The sequence below is a fragment of the Odontesthes bonariensis genome, chromosome 2 (genome assembly GCF_027942865.1).
Source record: "Odontesthes bonariensis isolate fOdoBon6 chromosome 2, fOdoBon6.hap1, whole genome shotgun sequence".
In the NCBI taxonomy this organism is placed as follows: domain Eukaryota; kingdom Metazoa; phylum Chordata; class Actinopteri; order Atheriniformes; family Atherinopsidae; genus Odontesthes; species Odontesthes bonariensis.
This window is the reverse complement of record NC_134507.1, coordinates 29048216-29069938: the sequence shown is the minus strand read 5'-3', so window position 1 is coordinate 29069938 and position 21723 is coordinate 29048216. Positions and strand designations below refer to the sequence as shown.

The 21723-nt window shown below is 42.6% G+C and overlaps 1 protein-coding gene across 2 annotated transcripts in view; it reads left to right on the top strand.

Moving 5' to 3' along the window:
* atrnl1a (attractin-like 1a) overlaps nucleotides 1-21723 on the top strand; it is a 425977-nt gene that overhangs the window by 344224 nt on the left and 60030 nt on the right. For both annotated transcript variants that reach the window (XM_075481032.1, XM_075481024.1), the window contains one exon: nucleotides 19544-19639. In XM_075481032.1, the coding sequence (XP_075337147.1) occupies nucleotides 19544-19639 (96 nt within the window). The remainder of the gene's footprint in view (nucleotides 1-19543; nucleotides 19640-21723) is intronic.

Here is a 21723-nt window from a genome sequence, read left to right as displayed (position 1 = left end):
TAACCTGTTAATATAACAGCATAATATAAGTAGGGCTGGGCGAGTTAACTCGTTATTATTGCGTTAACTTGTTAATTATTTAACGCCGATAAATATTTTATTGTGCATTAAAGCTGCCGTCGGCAGGTTTTCAAAATTCCGAGTCTAAAGTCGAAAAATTGGAACTGATACAACTTTCAGGTTGTAAATGCTAAAGGCTATACACTACTTTTGGATTCATTTTTGGATTTTGCGTACAAATGCGATTAATCGTGATTAATCAGGGAAATCATGTGATTAATTAGATTAAAAATTGTAATCGTTGCCCAGCCCTAATATTAAGTATATGTACATTCTGGTTTCTTTGAATCTAAAATTAGTTTTGTGTTGTTTTCAATCCAGATTAAATTTCTCATCAAACTGTGTCCCTAATAATTGGAATCCCATTAAATCGCGTGCTCTCCGGGGGGCCGTACAGCTGAACTGGTTAAACTGGCCCCATGAGCAGAGGCCTTCCCTGGGGGCACTTGAATGTCCTCCCCCACTCTCTCTGCCCCCTTTCCTGTCTTCTTATCTTCAAACAAAGGCCACACACACCCAAAAAGACTTCTAAGGATGTGCACCAGTTCTACTTTTAGCCACAGAATCCTGTAAAACTCCACCACCTGAGAGGCCTCCACTGAGTGGGCTTTGAAGTGGTCTCAGGGTGAGTGAAATCATATTTGACAGTGAATTAGATGCAGAATGATTAAACATCTCCACACATTATGAAGATGTAATGATCCCATTAGGAAGAGGTTTTCCTGTGTGATTGTTACCCCATTAACATCCATTTAGAGCCCCTCTCCTTGACCTCGGGGTCAACAATCCCTGCCAGCCTATCCCGGCTTGGGTCACTTCCACGCTGCAGTCTAATTGGACGCAGGGCAGGAAGTGGCAGTCAGCTGGCCTGGCAGCGATTGGTGGATTGGAGATAACGATTAAGTGTGGCGTCACCAGTGCAGGTGGGAATTGATGAAAGTTAATCTGATATTTGATTAGTTTGTAGAGGTGTGTGGGGGGGGGGGGGGGGTACAGATACGTGTTGGCGTAAACACAAACACACACCCGGGCCTCGAGGGGCCGGGGAGACAGATGGGAGGTTGATGCTAATGGGACACACGGCTAAATGGGCTAAATGGACGGGATAAACACTGTTCCCAAGGAAACCAAAGAACCGTGTGTGTACGATGAAGAGAAACAACAAAAAGAAAGGCGTGTGTGTTTGTTTACTCTGTGGTGAAGGAGCTCGCTGTGGTCCGAGCGTGTGAGAGAAGGACTGCGGTCAAAGGGATGTACGCTTGTTTAAATCTTGTAAATCAGGCTGTCAGAGCAATAATAAGAACCACCCACAGCTTTCTCCTCTAACAAACACACACCTACACACACACCCAAGAGGCTGATCTGATGGAGAAGTGGTGTGTGTGTGTGTGTGAACGAATCCAGTTTTTATTCAAAATATTCAAAATAAACATGCGTATCTGTTTTCACAGCTTTCACAGCTCTGAAAACTTCACTAACAACAGTTTTATGCAGACTGGTGAGACTTGGTGTTATTTTACATTTTACTTTCCATTGTTATCACTGACGGGATCAGATAGAAGAATCTGACCCGTGAGCTCTGTCCTTTGGTGGTCATAAAACTCAATCCAGGGGTCCATCTTGGGGTTACGGCCAAAATCGAAAGTTTAATGTTATCGTAAGTCTTTTGTGCAAATTGGGTAATTGGGTGACAAATTATGCGTTTTCGACCAACACGTGGGCCGTTGTCACTTCCAGATGGGAAGCTGTGGCTGAGAGTAACCATGGCAATGTGGCAAAAAAATACGATGAGTTCAACTGGACCGTACAGGAGCAGCTGACTGCATTATGGCTACAGCAGGAACGTCTCTACGATGTTTTAATCCCATTTGTGCCACGACGTGGCTAAAAGCTGCTTATCGGTCGGCTTTGTCCAGTGCATGATGGGAAATAAAATGAGAAGAATCTAGTTGTTGTCTTGGAAGCAGTGATCCGACAAGATCTGGAGTTTTACCTAAACCTTTAGTCTTTAGATGTGAGAGGGGTCCAGAGTCTTTATGCCAAATGTAGCCAGTTTAGGTGGTTCGACTAGCAACGGGTGTGTCCATAACACCTATTTATAAAGGAGACAAAGATGTCACGTTATTTATTAATTACATGGTTAAAGTTTAGGGCAGGTATTAAGCTGCACTGGTTCGTTAACTTCCTTTCTGTGTTAAGGCCTCGGTATGCTTCTCCGTCAATCCGACTCCGTGGTCACGCAGAGGCTGTTAAACCTTTTGAAGTTTTCCGTCGGGATGTCGGATACGCAAGGCAGTTCACCTCCCGATCAGTAGGCGTCGCTACGCTAGACGACCCAATCTCGCGACGTCTATGGTGAAAGTCGTTGATTGATTGTTCACCTTCCGGCTCCGTTCCACTCCTCACAGTGAACGATGGCGACCGAGAGAGAAAGACTGTTGTTGGAGTTGGAGCTCGTTGAAATTGAAATGCAAATAATTTTGACCAAATGTTGACCGGCACACAGTAAACTCTTTCAAAAATGGCGGTGTTGTTGTTCTGAGAGGAAGGCGCTAAACCGGAAAAGTGATTCCGGAAATGATGTTGTTAGCAGACCAATCGCACACAAGCGACGGAGAGGGCTCTGTAGACGACCATAAATCAGGCTTCACTGTTCTAAAACTGCAGCTTTAGTAAAAATAAGCTTGAATTAAACTGGTTTGTTTGAGCCTCAGTAAAAAACTAAATATTTAGCATTCATCAAAAATCAAATTAAATCAAATTTATTTATAGCACATTTCATGTACAAAACAGTTCAAAGTGCTTCACATAAAATAAAAGCATTGCAGCAGGGAGTGGAAGAAGCATTAAAATACATAAATTAATATAAAGAGAAACAAATAAAATAATTTAAATGAATTTAAAAACAAGCAACAGTCTGGACGATTGCACTCGGATGTCAAAACGTTGGCGAAGAACTCGTCTGGAAAAGTGTAATTTTGAAAGGAAAATGTGTGGGAATGTTGGATGTTTAATCAACCTTTTCCTGCTTCAACATTAGAAGGAAAAACTCTAAATCGACGTGAAGCTGATTCACTATCAGCATCTTTAGCTCCTCCCATTCAAACATCATCAACTTTCTCCTTTGTTATTGTTAAGGCCAACATAACCACGACCCGAATGCAGTTGTTGAAGTCACGGAGGGTTCATCCATTCATTTAAATACAGCCTGTTGGTAAAACTACAACATCTGAGAATAATGTTTATTGTAGGTGAAGACAGGAGGTATGAGCCTCTCTCTATATTGACTACAGATGCCGGGCTCAGATGTTTTCTGTGTGAACCAGGTCAACACAGTAGATGGTTCACACAGACTTCTGTGTGTAACTTCAGAGTTTGGTGTGCCGAGTACAGCAGATTAACTCCAGCTGCTGCACATTTATCAGAGACGTGCTGAAGAAACGAGCGTGCGGCCTGGAAAATGTGTTTGTGTGTTGACCTGTGGAAAATGGGGATGGATGATGGCTGTCTGAGCGCTCACCGGTGATGAGAGCTTATGTGATGAAATGTAATGGATGACCCCAGAGAACGCCCCACTTTTCTTTGGTCCTGGTTCTCTGTGGACTGAGTGGACCAGGTCACCGCTCTGCTTAACACCGGTTACTATGTTCCAGGAATAGAGGAATGGAATGAGACATTTCATTAGGATATGTTTGACACTTCACGGCACAATTTACCTTTAATCATTTATCTTTATGTGCCAACTCCCCGATCTTTCAGATTTAGATAAATCCATTAAAAACTAGGGTTGGGCAACGATTAAAATGTTTAATCTAATTAATCGCACGATTTCCCTGATTAATCACGATTAATCGCATTCGTACGCAAAATCCAAAATTGAATCCAAAAGTAGTGTACAGCTTTTAGCATTTAGTTTTATTTTAAATGTGCTGCCATATTAATGAAAGTGCCATAACATTTGTTGTGCAAACACACTTTTAACATCAGCATCTTTCTGTAGTTTTTATGTAGAAGCCTCGCTCCACTGTCTGTTTCCTTGAATGACTTGCTGCTATCAGTTGTGTGTTTTGCCTTTAAGTGATATTTTAGACTGGAACTACTACGGTGAGAAGACAATTCAACTTGGCAGTGTTTACAGATGACTTTGGTTCTGTCGACTCCGCCGTCTGGAAGAACTTTAAAATGAAAATGGCCGAGTAAAAGTTCCGTACCCTTCTCCATGTTTGGTGGATCCGCCGATTACTTTCTTTTCTGGTTCTGCAACAGACTTTTACAAAATAAAAGCCTGTGAGCAACAGACTTTTACAATAATAAAATAAATAATAAAACCTGCGCTAATGCGCGATAAAATATTTGTCGGCGTTAAATAACCGACGAGTTAACGCGATAATAACGAGTTAACTCGCCCAGCCCTACGAAAAAGATTTTCCACGTCCCATTTCCACAGTTTCTTGTATATATTAGCTCAGACTTGTTTCTTTCCAGATAATATCAGATATTTTTCAGTATATGCTTTGTATACTTTGCTTTGTTCTTCCCTCCACTGCTGATACGAAGTGTGAATTTTATTTAGAGATTTAGAGACTTTTGTTTCTAACATACCCAGAATATTTGCTCTATTTAATCTAAATGATTTCTCTGTTCTGTCTCTCTATGTTGTCTTGTCTCTTTTTTAGCAGTAATTGACAGACAGTTAACTGTGAATAGGACTTATTGGTCATAATACAAGACTGTCTGTGCCTTGTTCAGAGTTACAGCTACAAGCTCTCCGATCTATAAGCCTTTTCTCTCTCCTGTGTCTCACTGGCTCTTTCAAATTAGCTCTCCGAATCAATGAGGATTTATTCCACCGCCAGACACAGCATGTGTGTCAAAGACATTCTGCTGCGATAAGATTGTGTGGCTCACCGAGGCTTTTGTTTTACAACCCTATTTCCAAAAAAAAAAAAGGAAAGAAAATAGAGTTTTGATTCTATGTTACATGTTTAAACGAAGTCTGAGCAATGGATTCTATTGAAATTAGTACGAAGACGGCGTATCAAAGGCTGAAACACAGAGTTTTACCACTGTTTACCACTGAGAAAGAAAGCAATATCTTATATTTTAATGTTACATGTACACGTTTGCATGTAAATAAACAAGGTTATTTCGTGTGGGTGTGTGAGAATAGGAAATATATTTAAATATAGACTGTGAGTAGATCAAATATGTACTATGGGGCCTAATCGGTCAGTGTTTTATGGACGAGGAAGAGGATTTAAAGGTAATTCTGCATTTAACGGGTTACTAATGAAGGGACTTCATCACTAGATGGATATGTTCACCTTTCTGCTACATTACCGATCATTTCGATAATCCTGCAGACAAAGAATAAAAGTTGTAATAACAAACTCAGTTTGACTATGTGGACCAAAAACGAGCCTTTCAGTTTAGTGTCCGTACAGTTCTTACATCCAGCCTTTAATATCATTAGTAATGTGTACCGGTTTGTAAACAGATATTAGATCATCTGAGGAAAATAAGTACTAATACTTCTACTAATACGAACTGTGCATCATGAGCACATCGGCTGTTAGATGTATAAAAGTTACAGAGATGTGGGCCGAGAACTGACCCCTGTGGAACCCCACGGATCATTTTTCTTTCTATTGATTTGAAATAACCTATAAACACAAACTTTTTTTAACATTCTTCTAGTGACCAATTTGTCCTTGTTACACATCCTGATTCAAGAAGTGCCGCAGTGATGGGGGGGGGCCAATTTAAAGATGAGTTGAGAAGCTTACAGTTTACCAGCTTTTGCCTTCCTATGCTAGCTTATTTGGTGTAACGCTACAACTTCGCGTGACGTTTTTAACACCACGTTGTGCTCGAGGTTCTTTTTAAACATGTCTGACAGTTAACTGCAGTCCAACTCAGTCAGTTTTATCCTTTTGCCCCATTAATTTAAATTCAAACAGTTTGCAGCTTATCAAAAGGGCTATTTTGGAAACTTAACCGTGTTGAAAATGGTTGATGGCAAACCACACTTGCACACAGAGGACAGCATTTGTACTGAGCTTGAAACTGACATGAAATGTGGAGGAAGACAAAACAAAATGGCAGAAAGTCGCTGCAAATTTCCCAAACCAGCCCTGTGGTCCATGTTCACTGTAATTCAAACAATCATAGCTCTGCCAATAGCTCTACTTACAATACATGTGTTTGGAACAAAGTGGGAAATCAAGGAGTGAGCAGTGGAATATGCTGCACTGTTTCGTATTTATCAGCTGATTGTTAAAGTCACAGACGGCTGGAACGTGGGGTTTTCACACTCCAAAGCTCTCTTTGTGCTGCAGATGCTGAACAAAGTCTCTGGGATGGCGTGTTTGACGGTGGCTGGAAGTGGAGGATCCTATCGGAAACAGATATCCCCTGTTTACTTTGCTCATATCCCTCTCGCCACATTCAGCCAGGAGACAAAGTCTGACTGGAAACTTGGCAAACATGCCGGAAATTAGATTTGCTATCACCTCTTGGTTGTAGCTCCACTGGCATTCAAATTTAAGAAGCAAGAAAATGTGTGTGATTCCCAGTCGGTCTTTCTTTGCTCACACCTGTCTGACTCCACATATTTGTCAATTTTGCCAAATGTTTTATGATGTAAATCTGCAAGTGCACCCATGTGTGCGTCCTTTATAAACGGCAGCATTCTACCAAATAATCAGACCAGCGACGTCTCTGTGGACACCACGTCTGCATATTCTTCTTTCAATAGCTAATATATTTTTATGCTAAGAGGCTAAGCTGAAAATCATATCTGTCTCCAGTCACAGCGCCGAGCTTCAAAGCCACATAATGAAGGAATAATTGAATACTTATCAGGATCAATCATGGTTGTATGACTGTGTGAGTGTGCTTTGTAGTGAGAGTAGGATTGCGTGTGTATCTCGGTGTCTAATGCATGCATCTTTGCGTCTTTGTGCACGTTATAAATTGGTCCGTTTCCACTGGTACCTACTCGATTTTCAGGGTTTCCATTAGGTAGTAGGACCTGGTACCGGCCGGGTTCCAAGCGAGACGAATTGAGCCGAAATTGTGACTGATTGTCCAGGGAGTGACGTCACTGGTTGAGTCATGAAAGCGACTCCTTCACAAGAACCCTGCAATGTTTAAAAACCCGGCAACAGCGGCCGTGAGATTTTATTATTTGTGATAGTCAACGAGGTGAAAAGCCGCAGACCGAGCAGCAGGTATACCATCACGTCGACACAATTGATGTCATGGGACTTTCAGGCCGCTCCACCCACATTGAGGTGGTGCTCGGTTATAATGGAAAATGACCTAAACCTAGTAGAGTTGAGCCAAATGTGTTACTGATTTCTATTGATCTTGAATGTTGAGGACTTCATGTAGTTTGAACCTTGACATGGCTTGGAGTGTAAGGAATATACTGTTAAATATAGCTGCAAGCAATGATGGGGGGAGCCTAGCAGCATAGCAGAATAGGCAAGGCTATGGCTGGTTAGGAAGGCGTCGTGAGTCCATGCACCAAGTTTGGCATTGATACATCAATGCATCGGCCTCACTTTCTGTTTGCGCGTCAGCGCAGAGTTTGATTGGCTGGTACGGGCAAACGGAAGCGAAATTAAAAAAATCCACCCACTAACTTTTGTGCGACTTGGTCTGAAGATTATATGTGCCAGGTGCTGTGAAAATCAGACAATCTGCGTGACCTGAAATGCTTTTTGAAGGTTTTTGATAAAATTCAAAATGGCGGAATATTCAATATGGCGCAAATGACGTCACAGGTTGCGATGACCTCGTCTGCATCCTCATTTGTGAAATTTGGACCAAGGGGTCCAAAAATATGCCTTTTTGCTACATATAGCGCACCCTAAAAGTCAAAGGTCACCAAACTTATTGGGCCTCTCAAAGATGTCGTCATGAGACTGCGTTAGAAGTTTGACGTCAAAAGATCAGACGGTTGCCGAGATATGGCCTCACTTCCTGTTTGGCGGGGTCGCCACCGAGTTTGATTGACTGGTACGGGCAAACGGAAGCGAAATTAAAAATTCCACACGATAACTTTTGTGCGACTTGGTCTGAAGATTTTATGCGCTGTGAAAATTAGACAATCTGCTTGACCTGAAATGCTTTTTGAAGATTTTTGATAAAATTCAAAATGGTGGAAAATCTAATAAGACGAAAAATGACGTTGGACTCGTCGTGATCCAAGGATTCAAATGATGCCTCGTGTGAAATTTGGACCAAGGCGTCCAAAGATATGCAGCTGAATGCACCGAACTTTGACGTGTTGGTGGCGCTAGAGAGCACACTGTTGGGTTATGAAAATTCTTGACGTTGACTTTGGCACGGTGCTGAATATGTGTGCCATAGACTTCAATTCCAGCGGAAACGGTTCAATAGTAATGGGAAAAGCTACTAACACAATGGGTGCCTTCGCATACACATGTTTGTCATGGCTGCCTCGCAACCTGCAATATGATGGTGACCTGTAAGGGCAGTGTAGGGCCGAAGTTGACCAGGGCTGTGTTCGAAACCGCATACTTCTCCTATTACTTATACTAACTTTTTGAGTTAGTATGCGAGTTTGAGTAAGCGAGAAGTTCCCGGATGCATTCTAGATTCACCGAAATGTTGGGTATGCATCATGAGGTTACTACTCATACTCAAACTACCCAAGATGCAACGTAACGTGACATCGGCGATCGTCATTTCCTGTCAAAACGGCAGTTTCAAGCTAGCTACAACGAGGGTAGGTTCACTTCCGTCCGAACAAAATTGTAAGCCGGTATTTTGTCAGATTTTCAACACGTTGGGGATCTAAACAACTACTTTCTCGCCTGAAAATGTTTCAAATGTTGCTAAAGTTTACAGAGTTTAGAGCTTAAGGCAAGACCAGGCATCTTTATTTATATAGCGCATTTCATACCACAGGCAACTCAATGTGCTTTACATTAAGACAAGGCATTTAAAGAACAGCATAAAGCAGCAATTTAAAGAGAAAAAAAAAAGTGAAATCAGCTTCAGGCCGGCTGATTTTGCTCGAGCAAGAGCGAAATGCATTATGGCTAAACACTCTGCATACTGTCTGATCGATGAGTATGTAGTATGCGGTTTCGAACACAGCCCAGGTGTTGGATCATCACTGGTAAAAAAAAAAAAAAAAAATGGTGGGAAGTACGGTTGAGCGATCAAACGATCTCGAAATTAGATCGCAACGTTGATCTCTATGAGTTTGAAACATTTCAGTCGCCCCATCTGCAGAGCCAGCTGTGTTTACATTCATAGTTTTTATTTAATTACAAAGGAGAGAAAGTCAGTTCGAATCATTTGAATCAACGTTTTAGTCAACATCAGGATAGTTCAGTTTGCCTTTTGGACCTCCTTTGATGGGTGTAATGTACGGTGTGATTCAGATACAAGTGAACGGAATAACTTTTAGTCTGAGTTGTGCTTCTTTTCTCCAAACAACTGAGCCATTGTGCTCCTCTTCTGTTGACCAGATCCCTGTTTAATTCATTCCTACCCACTCCGCTTCTAGTTTCAGTGTAAATGTGAACATATTTACTCTCTATGGGCCTGAGAGCTCAGACTAACACACGCCCAAAGCCGATGGAAACATACTTGGGTTGGTACCAATCACTGTTTTACTGGGTTTATGTATTGAACTGGTTGTTTTCAAGTTAACTTCTGTATTATCCAAGAAGCATTGAGTGAAAAATGAAGACTTCTGATTGATGGGGAAAACATGTTAGGACAGTTATGAGTTAGTTCCTGGTAGAGCATCAGTAACTATTTATTTTTTTCCTTCTTGAGTTAAATAAAAAGTAGCTAAATCTACTCTGCAAACCATTCACTGCCCAAAGCAAAGTGTCGAGTTTGTGTTATTGACTTTATATTAATTTAAGGTGCCCAGATATATGCCCTTAATTTTCTCACCCAGGTGCTAACCTCATTAGACAGAAAAGTAGGTGAAGTTATGCCTCATAGGCCCCTTCACTTCTTTAATGAATGAGGTGTCCTTGGGGACGGTGGGAACATGGAACATATATTGATATTTTCCTAATGAGCTGCACTTCTCAGAGAGGTCATGATTTGGTGCCTTAATGGTCACGGTGCTGAGTTATGGTCACCTGAACACCCCCAGGAAACCCGACATGTGTATAAAATGACTTTTAAAAAGGAAGATTCGAGCCGGTCGGTGGTTTCAAAAGCAGATGCTGAGTTCATATCAAACACGAGATCTTTCTGGACAAACAAAAGGTCGAGATCAAAGCCCGAATAAGTCATTAAACTCAAACCGAATTCATCCAGTGCATAATAAGGCACTCAGAACCACAGTATTTATGTAAATGCCCTCATCTACGCTCCTACTTTTGCTATTAAGTCATGAGAACTGCGAAGGCATATCCCTCTGTCTATCTCAGGAGGGATAAAAATTGATTTTAAATGAGAAAGTGTGTGTTTTCCCCTCAGCCGGGGACACTTTGACAGCCCAAAATCTTCCCCGACAAAGATTCAGAAAGCTGGCATTGTAATTTATTAAAGCCAGCTGATGAATAGACCCTTCCTGCTGACACAGAGGAAGACTGATTCTGCTGAGTCACATAACGCCTGACCAGATTTTACATAGAAGCTTAACTGAACTGTAAAATTTACTGTCACAGTCACCCTTTTCATCTCTTCCCCTCACATTTGCATTTACTCCCGAGAGCCCCGGCAGCCTCTTTTCCAAAAGTAACTAAATTACAGTCTTCATGAGACATTTGGAGACACAATGGAACCATAAGCTTCAACAAAGCCTGTTGGGTCTTCAGGGGAAAAGAGAAACTGAAGGATCTTCAGCGGCTGTGGTGACATCATGGTGGCATCGTCACTTATATTAATGCCTCTGTGAGCTTTGCCCCTGCGTGAGAAACATACCTGACAACATATAAAGCTCAGTCCGTAGGAGTTATTACACCTTTCCCTTCCCAGAGAGGGTAGTTTCTGTTGTGATTCTGATTAAATCATCAATCAGGCCCAACCAGAAACCCTCTGTGGGATGAAAACATCCAGTCCGGTCACAGATCGGACAGGATAGGAACACGGATGCTGATCTTCACTAATACAGGGGAAATATGTTGTTGAATTGGTTCTTATTAATTAATATAACTGTGACTTCACTGTTTCACTCTACTTTCATCTTAACCTTCCACACCTTTAACTCAACTGGGTTTAATTTTTCACTACAGGTGAATAGGGTTTTATTTTAAAAACAATAGATATCACCATGAAACTTCCTCAGTTGATTACTTATACAAGTATGAAAAAAAATGTATTACAAGTTTTAGAAATTTCTTTGTTTAATTATGCAAATTGTGCATTATCTCATTAAATATGCGCACATTTGCATATATTTATGGAAAAAAGATCAGAACATATGATAAAGCCAGGTGCAAAATTCTTTTTTCATTTTGTTTACACACAAAATGAAAAGAAAATTGTAGAGGGATTTCAGGATATCTGCTTTCATTTCCTAGGAAATCAAAATATACTGTCCATAGCCTAAAAAACATCGATTTTCTCCACATTTTTTTATTATAATGTCACATAAATCAGGCCGGGAATGATTCATCAACAAATCCTTCTGTAAATATCTTCAGAATACTGCTAAGTGTATAACTGGAAAGTTTGGTGTTAGTAGGTGCTCCATAGGCTGAGATATTGATACTGGAAAAATACAAAGAACTGATTTTGAGAAAACGGCATTTAAAGATTTAAATAGGGGAATTCAATACATTTGTATTAGAAAGAATTGTTAAAAAAACAGAATAAATGCTCAGGCCCTTAGGACTACTAATATTGATTAAAATAATCTTATTAATAAAGAATATGGGGCATTTTCGGAGATTCCACTAAAGCTAAACACGGGAGCGTCAGAGCGAATCACGTTAGCAGAAACGAGCAATAGCCAATGAGATTTTGCCATTTCCCGATTGGTTTCTGATAGAAAGGAAGTGCCATTATTTGGGTGACATATCATTGTGCAGGAAACTCAGAGCTTTCCAACGATACCGCTGATGACACACTTCAGTAAACAGACGAAGCTCGGCATGGCGCGTTGGAATGCTAAATTTTTGGTAAATTTGGGCGAAACGTACTGCCGCAAGTAAACAAAATGTAATAAAATAAACATTTTAATTTATGTTTTCAACGTTTTCTTTATAGCAGGTTGAAAGAACACGTTGAAGGAGTAGACTGGCCCAAAATCTCAAAATTGACCACTGCATGAAAAATCCCTGTTTTTGCCTAAAGTGTCTCGCCTTAATGTTGGTGCAGATTCTTAATTTTTCAAGTTATTCTGATCCTAAGAGCCTGAATAGATATAGATATATTATTTATTGTCATTGTTAAACAGAGTTTACAACAAAATTTGTTTGTAGCATCACCATCACCACTGGCATGAGGGCAACTGGACTCACCTCTCAAACGAAAGGCTCCTTCTGTTCTAAACCAGTTGGTTTGGAGGATCAGCTCAGGTGTCACAACCATTCACTGACACACGGGACCTTCTTAAAGCTGCCGTCGGCAGGTTTTCAAAATTCCGAGTCTAAAGTCGGAAAATTCGAACTGATACAACTTTCAGGTCCCTCCCCCAACCTCTACCAAGCTCCAAACCGCCCCCCAAACCCCTCCCCCTCTGTGGACAAGGTTGTGCATGTGAGTTCACACCAGTGTGCGCGCACACAAGCTGGGGCAGACTCACGCTCAGCATGGAAGACGTGGTTGGTGACTGTTCTGCTCAGATAATAGATTAATAATAAACCTAACGTGATTGGTTAAAAACAGCCGGGAGCGCTCGATTTTTGCAAGCACGATTACAGGCTTCAGAGGGAGCTACAGAATTCGGGATTTTTCCTAAACAGCCTATTTAATATTCTACTTCCAGAATCCCATGACAGTTCAAGCTAATATGACTAAAAAAAAGTTGCCGACGGCACCTTTAAGGGACTCATTTACATGAAGAAGTTACCTGATGAAGTAAGAAACTTAGTTTGTGGATACTGCAGAGGTTGGACATTACAAAGTACTTAAAAGCCAATGTCAGATCACATAAATATCTTCAATTTGGAGGACTTGAATTTGGTCAATTATCCCGGTCGTTGTAACCACCACAGATCAATTTTGGCCCAGGCTCAACATGGACCGATTCACTCGTTTACAGCTCAGAGTCACGAAAATGGTCACATCTGACTCTAGAACACTTTGGTATCCAGAGGAGTTCATGGTGGACTCAATGGCCCTCATTTATCAAACTTGCGTAAGACGAAAAACGTGCGTAGGTCGTGTGTACGTTCTTTCCTGCGCAAAGGTTGGCAATTTATCAAATCCATCGTGAGCACAGGAAAGATGAAATCGCCACGACAGGTCTGAGGGCATGTACGCACTTTTCCATTTTGACTTGCGGTGACTGCAATAGCATACATAAACAGCAGCGTCACTAGTGCGTGCTCAGGAGTCGCAACAAATCTCTAGGTTAAAATTACAGACTATCACTTATCACTTCAAAGAAGGCCCATGTTTTATTTGACTTCAACATAAATATAAACATAAACGCAAATTAAATAAATTAAACAAGTACAACTCCGTAATTGGAAGAGTGATGGCTCATTATTCAACCGCGCACCCTCACACCGAACGCATACGCGCACGCGTGCCACTGTGGAGAGGTTAGGGCTCCTAAAGGGCAGGTGGATCTGTCTCTCGGCTGCGGGGGGAACCCTTCTATATACGCCCGAAAATGCATGCAGGGTTCTCCATACATTGCCCAAAAAAAGGGAGTGCCATTTCCAGATGTACATCCAGAGGACCCCGTACCCAGAGATCCCACCAGCCTGCACAGCCAAGAGCGCTCAGGAGGAGAGAGGAACTTATTCAGCGATTCTGACTTTTGGTAAGCATTCTGTTATTCAAGGAAAAAAGACGTAGCTCCGATCAGGCCAGCCCCCCTCTCCTCCAAGGCACTCAAATCCAAACCTGGATCGGAGCTCCCTTTTTCTGTTTGTCGCTAAATGTCAGGAGCTAGCTTCTCCGTTATGGCAACGCATCCTTGGTTTGAAAGCTTTGAGATATAAGGAAAATAGCACGTTTGACCCAGTTTTATCGTCACTACTTTTATTCCTGATGTTCACTTCAGCATCTGTACCAGCATTGTGTGTTTTAGAGATTAGTTTCCTCTGTACATGAGGTCTCATTTCGGCTGTTGAGTCTCCCAAAAGCCGCTGCTGAGGCTTTTAATCGGGGTACTTTGAAGTCAAGTTTCAGCAAACTGGAGGGACAAAAACTCTACACATATTTGGTCTTTCAGTGTGGTTATGATAATTTTATGTAAAAAAATCATCCAAACTGTGACTCCACGTGGCTTCATTATCCCCCCCCCAACACACGGATGTGTTTACTTACTGTAGTCGTGCCCTAACGGAGCTGAAGTGCTGTTTAATTGCAGCCACACTCGCAGTGTTGTGAAACTCCGAAAGCATCCGAAATCAGCAAACCGCACATTACAGATATTTCCAATCCATCTAACAGAAGTGGCTGTTTGAGCTCACAGGTGCTACTTTGTCTGAGCGGCGTTCTGCGAAAGCATAATTCGCCGTGTTATTGGCTTCATTGTTGCAGGCTGTTTGTGCGTCTGTCCGTCCGGCTGAATGGATGTTTGGATGTCATGCCCTCCCCTCCGGGCCAAATAAACACCGGCATGTTGGAGAGAAAGCGTGAAGATGCAAATGCAAACTTTGTCTTCCTCTGATTCAGTTTGAATCCCAGCTACCTGGATTAAATCCTGAGCAGAAGCAGGCATAAATGCACAGCTCGGGCTCAGCCTCCCTCTGTTTTGTCATCCAGTTGATGGTGTCGAGCGCGGCGGCGGCGGCGGCGCTTGTTTACAGCGCAGCAGAGTTAATTAGCCGTTTTATGGCTGATTTGCAGCCCGACGGGCAGACGGAAGATGGTTGCTGTCTCGTCCTTGTTGGCCACTCAAGGACTTGTCAGGTTTAGCACACAGAGTGCTCGCAGACGAGTCTGAACAAAATAAACTATGCAACAGGCGTCCTGACGAGGAGTCGGTGAGACGTTCCCAGGACTTACTCCTGGTTTTTATGCCCGGACATAATTCCACTGTCTGCACTCATTTATCAGATAACACAAACACACGAACGTGCCCCGGCTCACCTTGAGCAGTCAGCTATCTCACCAACAAAGCAGCAGTAGCTTTAGGAAAGAAAGAGCTGAGAGGACACGTCACACATGGGTGCAGACGGACGAGAACATGAAGAGAAGAGAAAATCTTCTCAGCTCGGAGAACAAGTCTGTATTTCTGTCTCTCAGAGGGCAACAATTAGGGCAACATGACGGTCATAATCAGGATTTCATTAGTGTGGTATCAGATGAACGGGACAGTTATTATCTTAAAACAAGCAGGTTATATTTCCAAGGCCCAGCACCTTACTCTTCTTCTTCTACTTCTTCTTGTTCCTGCACTCGTCCAGAAACCAAACTCTAGCTCCAGAGCAGATTCGGGGTAGATGGGGGACATCCAGTTCGATTCAATATTAGATTTACAAAAACAACCTAATATGTAAAATTAGGCTTTGAAATGATAAGAAAATGGAAATTACAGGACACAACGTAGATGCTTATTATTATTATAATAACCGACCAACTGTGGACTGACCTACTGTTACTCAGTGGGGTTACATGGCGCTGAAAGGATCAGATTATTGGCTAAATTACAATCAGACTGAGTTATTAAGTGCATGTAGACACCTTCATCTGACAAGAAATTGGATCGGATCAGATTAAGACCCCGATATAACTGGGTTGAAAGTCACTCTAAACCTGCTTGTAGACGCTGAAGCACGTGGTGAATTAGACTTTGCGTTCTTAGCATGCTCCAGATGTTTTCCCGGGGTCGTGACCCGGAAGTCAAAGGAGACGATATTACTGTTGTTGTCGCCGTCAGAAACAAACAAACAGTGAGATGGAGAATGCTCCGTTGGGCATCGAGTTTGTGCAACAAGCAGCTCATCACAGACCAAATGTGGAGGGACGTAGCTTCATCTTGCTCTGCGTTCTCCATCTTTCTCCAATGCCTGAGTTTGTTGTTGTTGTTGGTGGTGAAGAGGTCAACAGGAAATGGCTCCATTAGCAACAGTTGGAATGGGTACAGCGCCACCTATCATACACGCTTTGTGCCTGTGATTCCATTCATTCACCGCCATATATCCAAGGATAATTACCCTTGCTCAACCCACTGAGTGATGAATTAGGCAATCGAGACCATTTATAGTTACTGTTGTGAAGATACTGCCGGCGATACATCAGCTGTGGACAAAACAGGAGGTTGTGGGTCAGAGAGGCAGAGAGTTAGTTTGTTATAATAACAATAACTGTATTTCTGTAGCACCTTTTAGAGAGTTTACGAAGTGCTTTGACAGACCAGGCAGAGAAAACTGTGAGCCAAACCGTTACGACTTAAAGATGAGACGATAAACTCAAGGCCAGGCCCAGACGAGCTTTAAAAGTGATCAATAAAATCTTAAAATGAAATCTAAAATGTACCGGGAAGCTGTTTAGGGCAGCCAGGATCGGGCTGATGGGACATCGTCTGTAAGAACCTGTAAAGCCCTATTCGGACGGGACTAGTTTAATGGGGGGACCGAGGGTAAAGTAATAATAACCGGGAAATCTAGTCCCGTCCGAATGCGCCATGTCAGTAAAGATAGCGGAGTATGTCGGTGAACTTTGCCGAGAATTCTACCTCCTGTGAAACGGTCTGGAGTATCTACCATAGGTAATACTAATCATGGCGAATGCGACCTTCAGTAATAAGTACGGAATATGTCGTTACATCCTTTGAAAGAGAGAAACAATTAGGTGTGTCTGTTTGCAAACATGGAGGTTCTGGATGAAGCGCTGCTTGCAAGCACGCATGGTCGGCGCCATGTCTGTTTACAGATGGGGTTTACGGAAGTGAAATGAAGACGTGCATAGCACCAGGATGTGACGGTTGTGCGTAACCAACAACTCCTCCCATGTTAGATGAATATTACAGGGATTTCTTTTCCCGTCCGAATTGGTCATTTCTTCTCCCTGGCGTCGTCTGGTTAACCAACATTACCATACGTCCCCCCATTGAACTAGTCCCGTCCGAATAGGGCTTAAGAAGCCTTCAGCTGGAGACTGATTTAGGGGTTTGAAGCCCTGCAGAGAGGGTAGGTGCCCCTGATTGTGGGGCTTCAGACTGCAGGAATCATATTAAAATCAACCAAACTTCTATCTATTTGTCTTCAGGAAGGCTGTTCCACAGACGTGGACCAAGGTAACAGGAAGTTGTCTCAACTTGGGTTTTAATTCTGACTTTAGAGACGATAAAAAAAAAAAACTGAAAACAGTCCGAACTGATAGCATCACGTGCCTTAAAAACTAGTAAAAGAATTTATTCTGAAGCTGACAGGAGGCCAGTGCTGGGACTTTAACATCTTTCTGGCCTCGGGTCAGAACCCGGGAAGCTGGTTTGTGTCTGTTTTATAGGGATTTAAAATGAAATAACTCAGATGAATGAAATAAATAGATTTATTACATTTACTCTGATATAAAGCTATCATTTATGTCTAAATGTACACTGATGAACATGGTGCACAATGGTTGCATCACCTTCTCTGAGCCCTCTCCCACACCTAGTTGCCTCCTGCAAATCTGAGCTGACAGCAGGAGGCTAACAGCGATGCTACCGAGCACAAACTGTCATCTGAGCAGCGTTAGCGAAGCGGTGACGGCTAACGAGAGCAGACACCGCATTAGCCAGCACGGCGGCGAGCTAGCAGAGCAGGCCGGTGCCGCCGGAGCGGCTGGTGTAGCCGCGGGTTTAACATGCGTTCATGCTCAAAGAGCCCGACACCGGCAGGCGAACACCTGACAGCCAGTTAATGTCAGCGTGCAGCCTTTTGTCAGGAGGTACGAGAGGGGCTTCGGTTCAGGGAGGGCTGACATTTAAGAGTGCTTTATTTTCTCCTGATGATAAGTCTTTCACTTTTCCACTCTGATCCTCAAAAGAAGGTTTAATCCTGAAGTTTTTTCCTGCAGTTCAGCTTCTCCCGGCGTTGCTTTAGTGAGGCAGAGATGTGAGGATGGGGGAGGGGGGGGTGTTTATGCCAAAACAGCGAGCAGGACAGTGATGATTATTGCACGGCGCATAATTTTCCAGAAATGAGGTTTTATTATTGGTGTGTGAAACAGGTGGCTGCCCCAGAGCTAAATGCAGAAACAAAAGCCCCCATTAGCATGTCTGTGGTGAGATGGGAAAAGGCTGTGAAACGGGGGTTGATGATGGCGGCGCGGCGAGCTGTTATTTCCCTCTGTTTGTACCCCGGTTGGGTGGAAGCGTCTTATCTCTGATGTTAGCCTTTGTTTAATTTATGGGGGATTGTTTTCCTTACTTTTAATGCACTTTGTGTTTGCACTGGCGCTGATGAAGGCCTCCTTTGCCTTTGTTCACCTGACATTTTCTCATTAATGAGGTTGGCCCGCCCTCCTCTTCCTCCACCCTCCCACCAGCTGCTTCCCTCCTGTGCATCCATCAGCCTCTCCACTTTGATATTTGCACTCCATTTTCCCTCCCATGTAACCTCCTCATCCTTTCTTTCTGCCTCCGTCTGACTCTTATTTCCTTTTTCTTTATGTCCCCATGACTCCTCGCCCTCTTTTTCTTACCCCCCGCTCATCGTCCTAACTTCAGTTTTTAATCTGATGGTTCACAAATCCCAGAACGGTTTAGGCCCAGAATGCATCTGTGATATGTTCAGAGAATATAAACCCAGCAGAGCTCTTAGATCCAAGGACTCAGGTCAGCTGGTCCAGTCCAGAGTCCAGACTAAACATGGAGAAGCAGCATTTAGCTGTTATGCTGCAAACAAGTGGAACAAACTGCCAGTGGAGATTAAACTTTCACCAAATGGAGACATTTTTAAATCCAGGTTAAAGACATTTCTGTTCTCATGTGTCTATGCATGGAATCTCCACCATATCTTTGAACTTATCTGGACTGTTGCTTGTTTTTAATCATTTAAATTATTTTATTTGTTTCTCTTTATATTCTTTTATGTATTTTTAATGCTTCTTAATTTTTTATATATTTTTTTCACATTTTATGTGAAGCACTTTAAATTGTTTTGTACATGAAATGTGCTACAAATAAATTTGATTTGATCGGTTGTCAGTTCAAAAAGCAGACTTGTAGTGCTTCATTTTTGGTTAAAAGCTACAGTCCAGATGCATTTAATTTAAGTGTTTAACCTCCAGTCTATCCCAACAGAGCTGTTCAAAGGCCAAATTAGGTCCAACTGAGTTAAAACCGGCTGATTTATCAAAAACAAAACAACTCTAAATGAGATCTTGGATGAATAATTCCTTCCCTTTTCACTGTTTCCCTCCACAGCAGCTGATGAGAGAGCGGCAGCAGATGGCCAGCCGCCCCTTCGCCTCGGTCGCCGTGGCGCTGGAGGTGGGCGGCGACGAAGAGGAGCTGCTGCAGGTCAGAACAAAGAAGCAAAAACACCGAAGCACACGCAAGCAAACACGACCAAATGAGTGACTCATTTCTGAGCGATGCAAACAGAACGTTTCCTTCCTGATCAGGAGAGGGAAAGACCTTTGGTGTGTCCAGCTGACCTTCTTGTTGGGATTCTTGCCTTGTAAATCGAAAAGCTCTGAGAAAAGTCTCTGTTTCTTTGGACTAGGGCTGGGCAACGATTAAAATCTAATTAATCACGTGATTTCCCTAATTAAAGCTGCGGTCGGCAACTTTTTTTTAGTCATATTAGCTTGAACTGTCATGGGATTCTGGAAGTAGAATATTAAATAGGCTGTTTAGGAAAAATAACGAAATCTGTAGCTCCCTCTGAAGCCTGTAATCATGCTTGCAAAAACCGAGCGCTCCCGGCTGTTTTTAACCAATCAAGTTAGGGTGGAGGAATCCTACCTGTCAATCACAGCTTGTGCACACGCTGCTGAGCGTGAGTCTGCCCCAGCTTGTGTGCGCTCACACTGGTGTGAACTCACGTGCACAACCTCGTCCACAGAGGGGGAGGGACCTGAAAGTTGTATCAGTTCGAATTTTCCGACTTTAGACTCAGAATTTTGAAAACCTGCCGACTGCAGCTTTAATCACGATTAATCGCATTTGTACGCAAAATCCAAAAATGAATCCAAAAGTAGTGTATAGCTTTTAGCATTTAGTTTTATTTTAAATGTGCTGCCATATGAATGAAAGTGCCATAACATTTGTTGTGCAAACACACTTTTAACATCAGCATCTTTCTGTAGTTTTTATGTAGAAGCCTCGCTCCACTGTCTGTTTCCTTGAATGACTTGCTGCTATCAGTTGTGTGTTTTGCCTTTAAGTGATATTTTACACTGGAACTACTACGGTGAGAAGACAATTCAACTTGGCAGTGTTTACAGATGACTTTGGTTCTGTGGACTCCGCCGTCTGGAAGAACTTTAAAATGAAAATGGCCGAGTAAAAGTTCCGTACCCTTCTCCATGTTTGGTGGATCCGTCGATTACTTTCTTTTCCGGTTCCGCAGCAGACAACAACAGACTTTTACTAAATAAAAGCCAAAATAAAAACCCGGTTCGAGTCCCGTATCGCACGGCCCTGTGCTGCATGTTGTTCCCCCTCTCTCTGCCCCCTGCTTCCTGTCTCTCTGAACTTTCCTATCAATTAAAGGCACAAAAGCCCCCAAAAATTATAATAATAAATAAAAAATAAAAAAAAACCTGCGTTAATGCACGATAAAATATTTATCGGTGTTAAATAACTAACGACTTAACGCGATAATAACGAGTTAACTCGCCCAGCCCTAGTTTGGACGTAGATGCAGTTCCGATTCAGTTCAGCTGTGGCTCAGCCCGCTCAGGTGAGGTGTTTTCTGTGGGAAAACACAAATATCTGCACTGGCTGAATGAGTTAAATAATCTGTGATCAGTATCAGACTGAATCAGCTGATCTGTGAACCAGATCTCTCCTCACTTCTGTCACAGTTTGCTTTACCTTTGACCTCGTGAAACATACCTCTGATCCTATTTAACCTTAAAGGCATGGTTGGTAATCCTGTTCAGAAACACATTTTGTAATACTGGGTGAAATGGTCCGTCTATCCTGAGAGAAATCTATACAAGATGTATTTAGAAAAAGGGACGAAAATAATCAGACCTCTGTGGCAGCTGCAGGACTGAGAAAAAGCTGACCAATCCGAGATCAGCGTCCCGCTGATCTACAAAAAGCCAATCAGATGCCTCTGCTTTCTGCCTACGCCCCCCTCTGTCGGCTCCCTGCTCCGTGTGCGCATGCGGTTCTACCGGCTTTGGATGAAGCACTGACGGAATGGGGAGGGGGGGGGGGTGGAGCTTAGAGGAGGGGACACTTTCGAATCTTGCTAGCTCTCTAGGATTACCTATCATAGCTTTAAATACGACAAACAGAGAATTTTGTCCCGGTAGTTTATTTATGAAGCCTGGCTTTGAGCTGGAAATCTAAGATAAATCTGGGGTTGAGTACATTATTTCTTGTTGTTGTTTTCTGATCCGACTCGTTCTACCTGAACGCTGCCCACA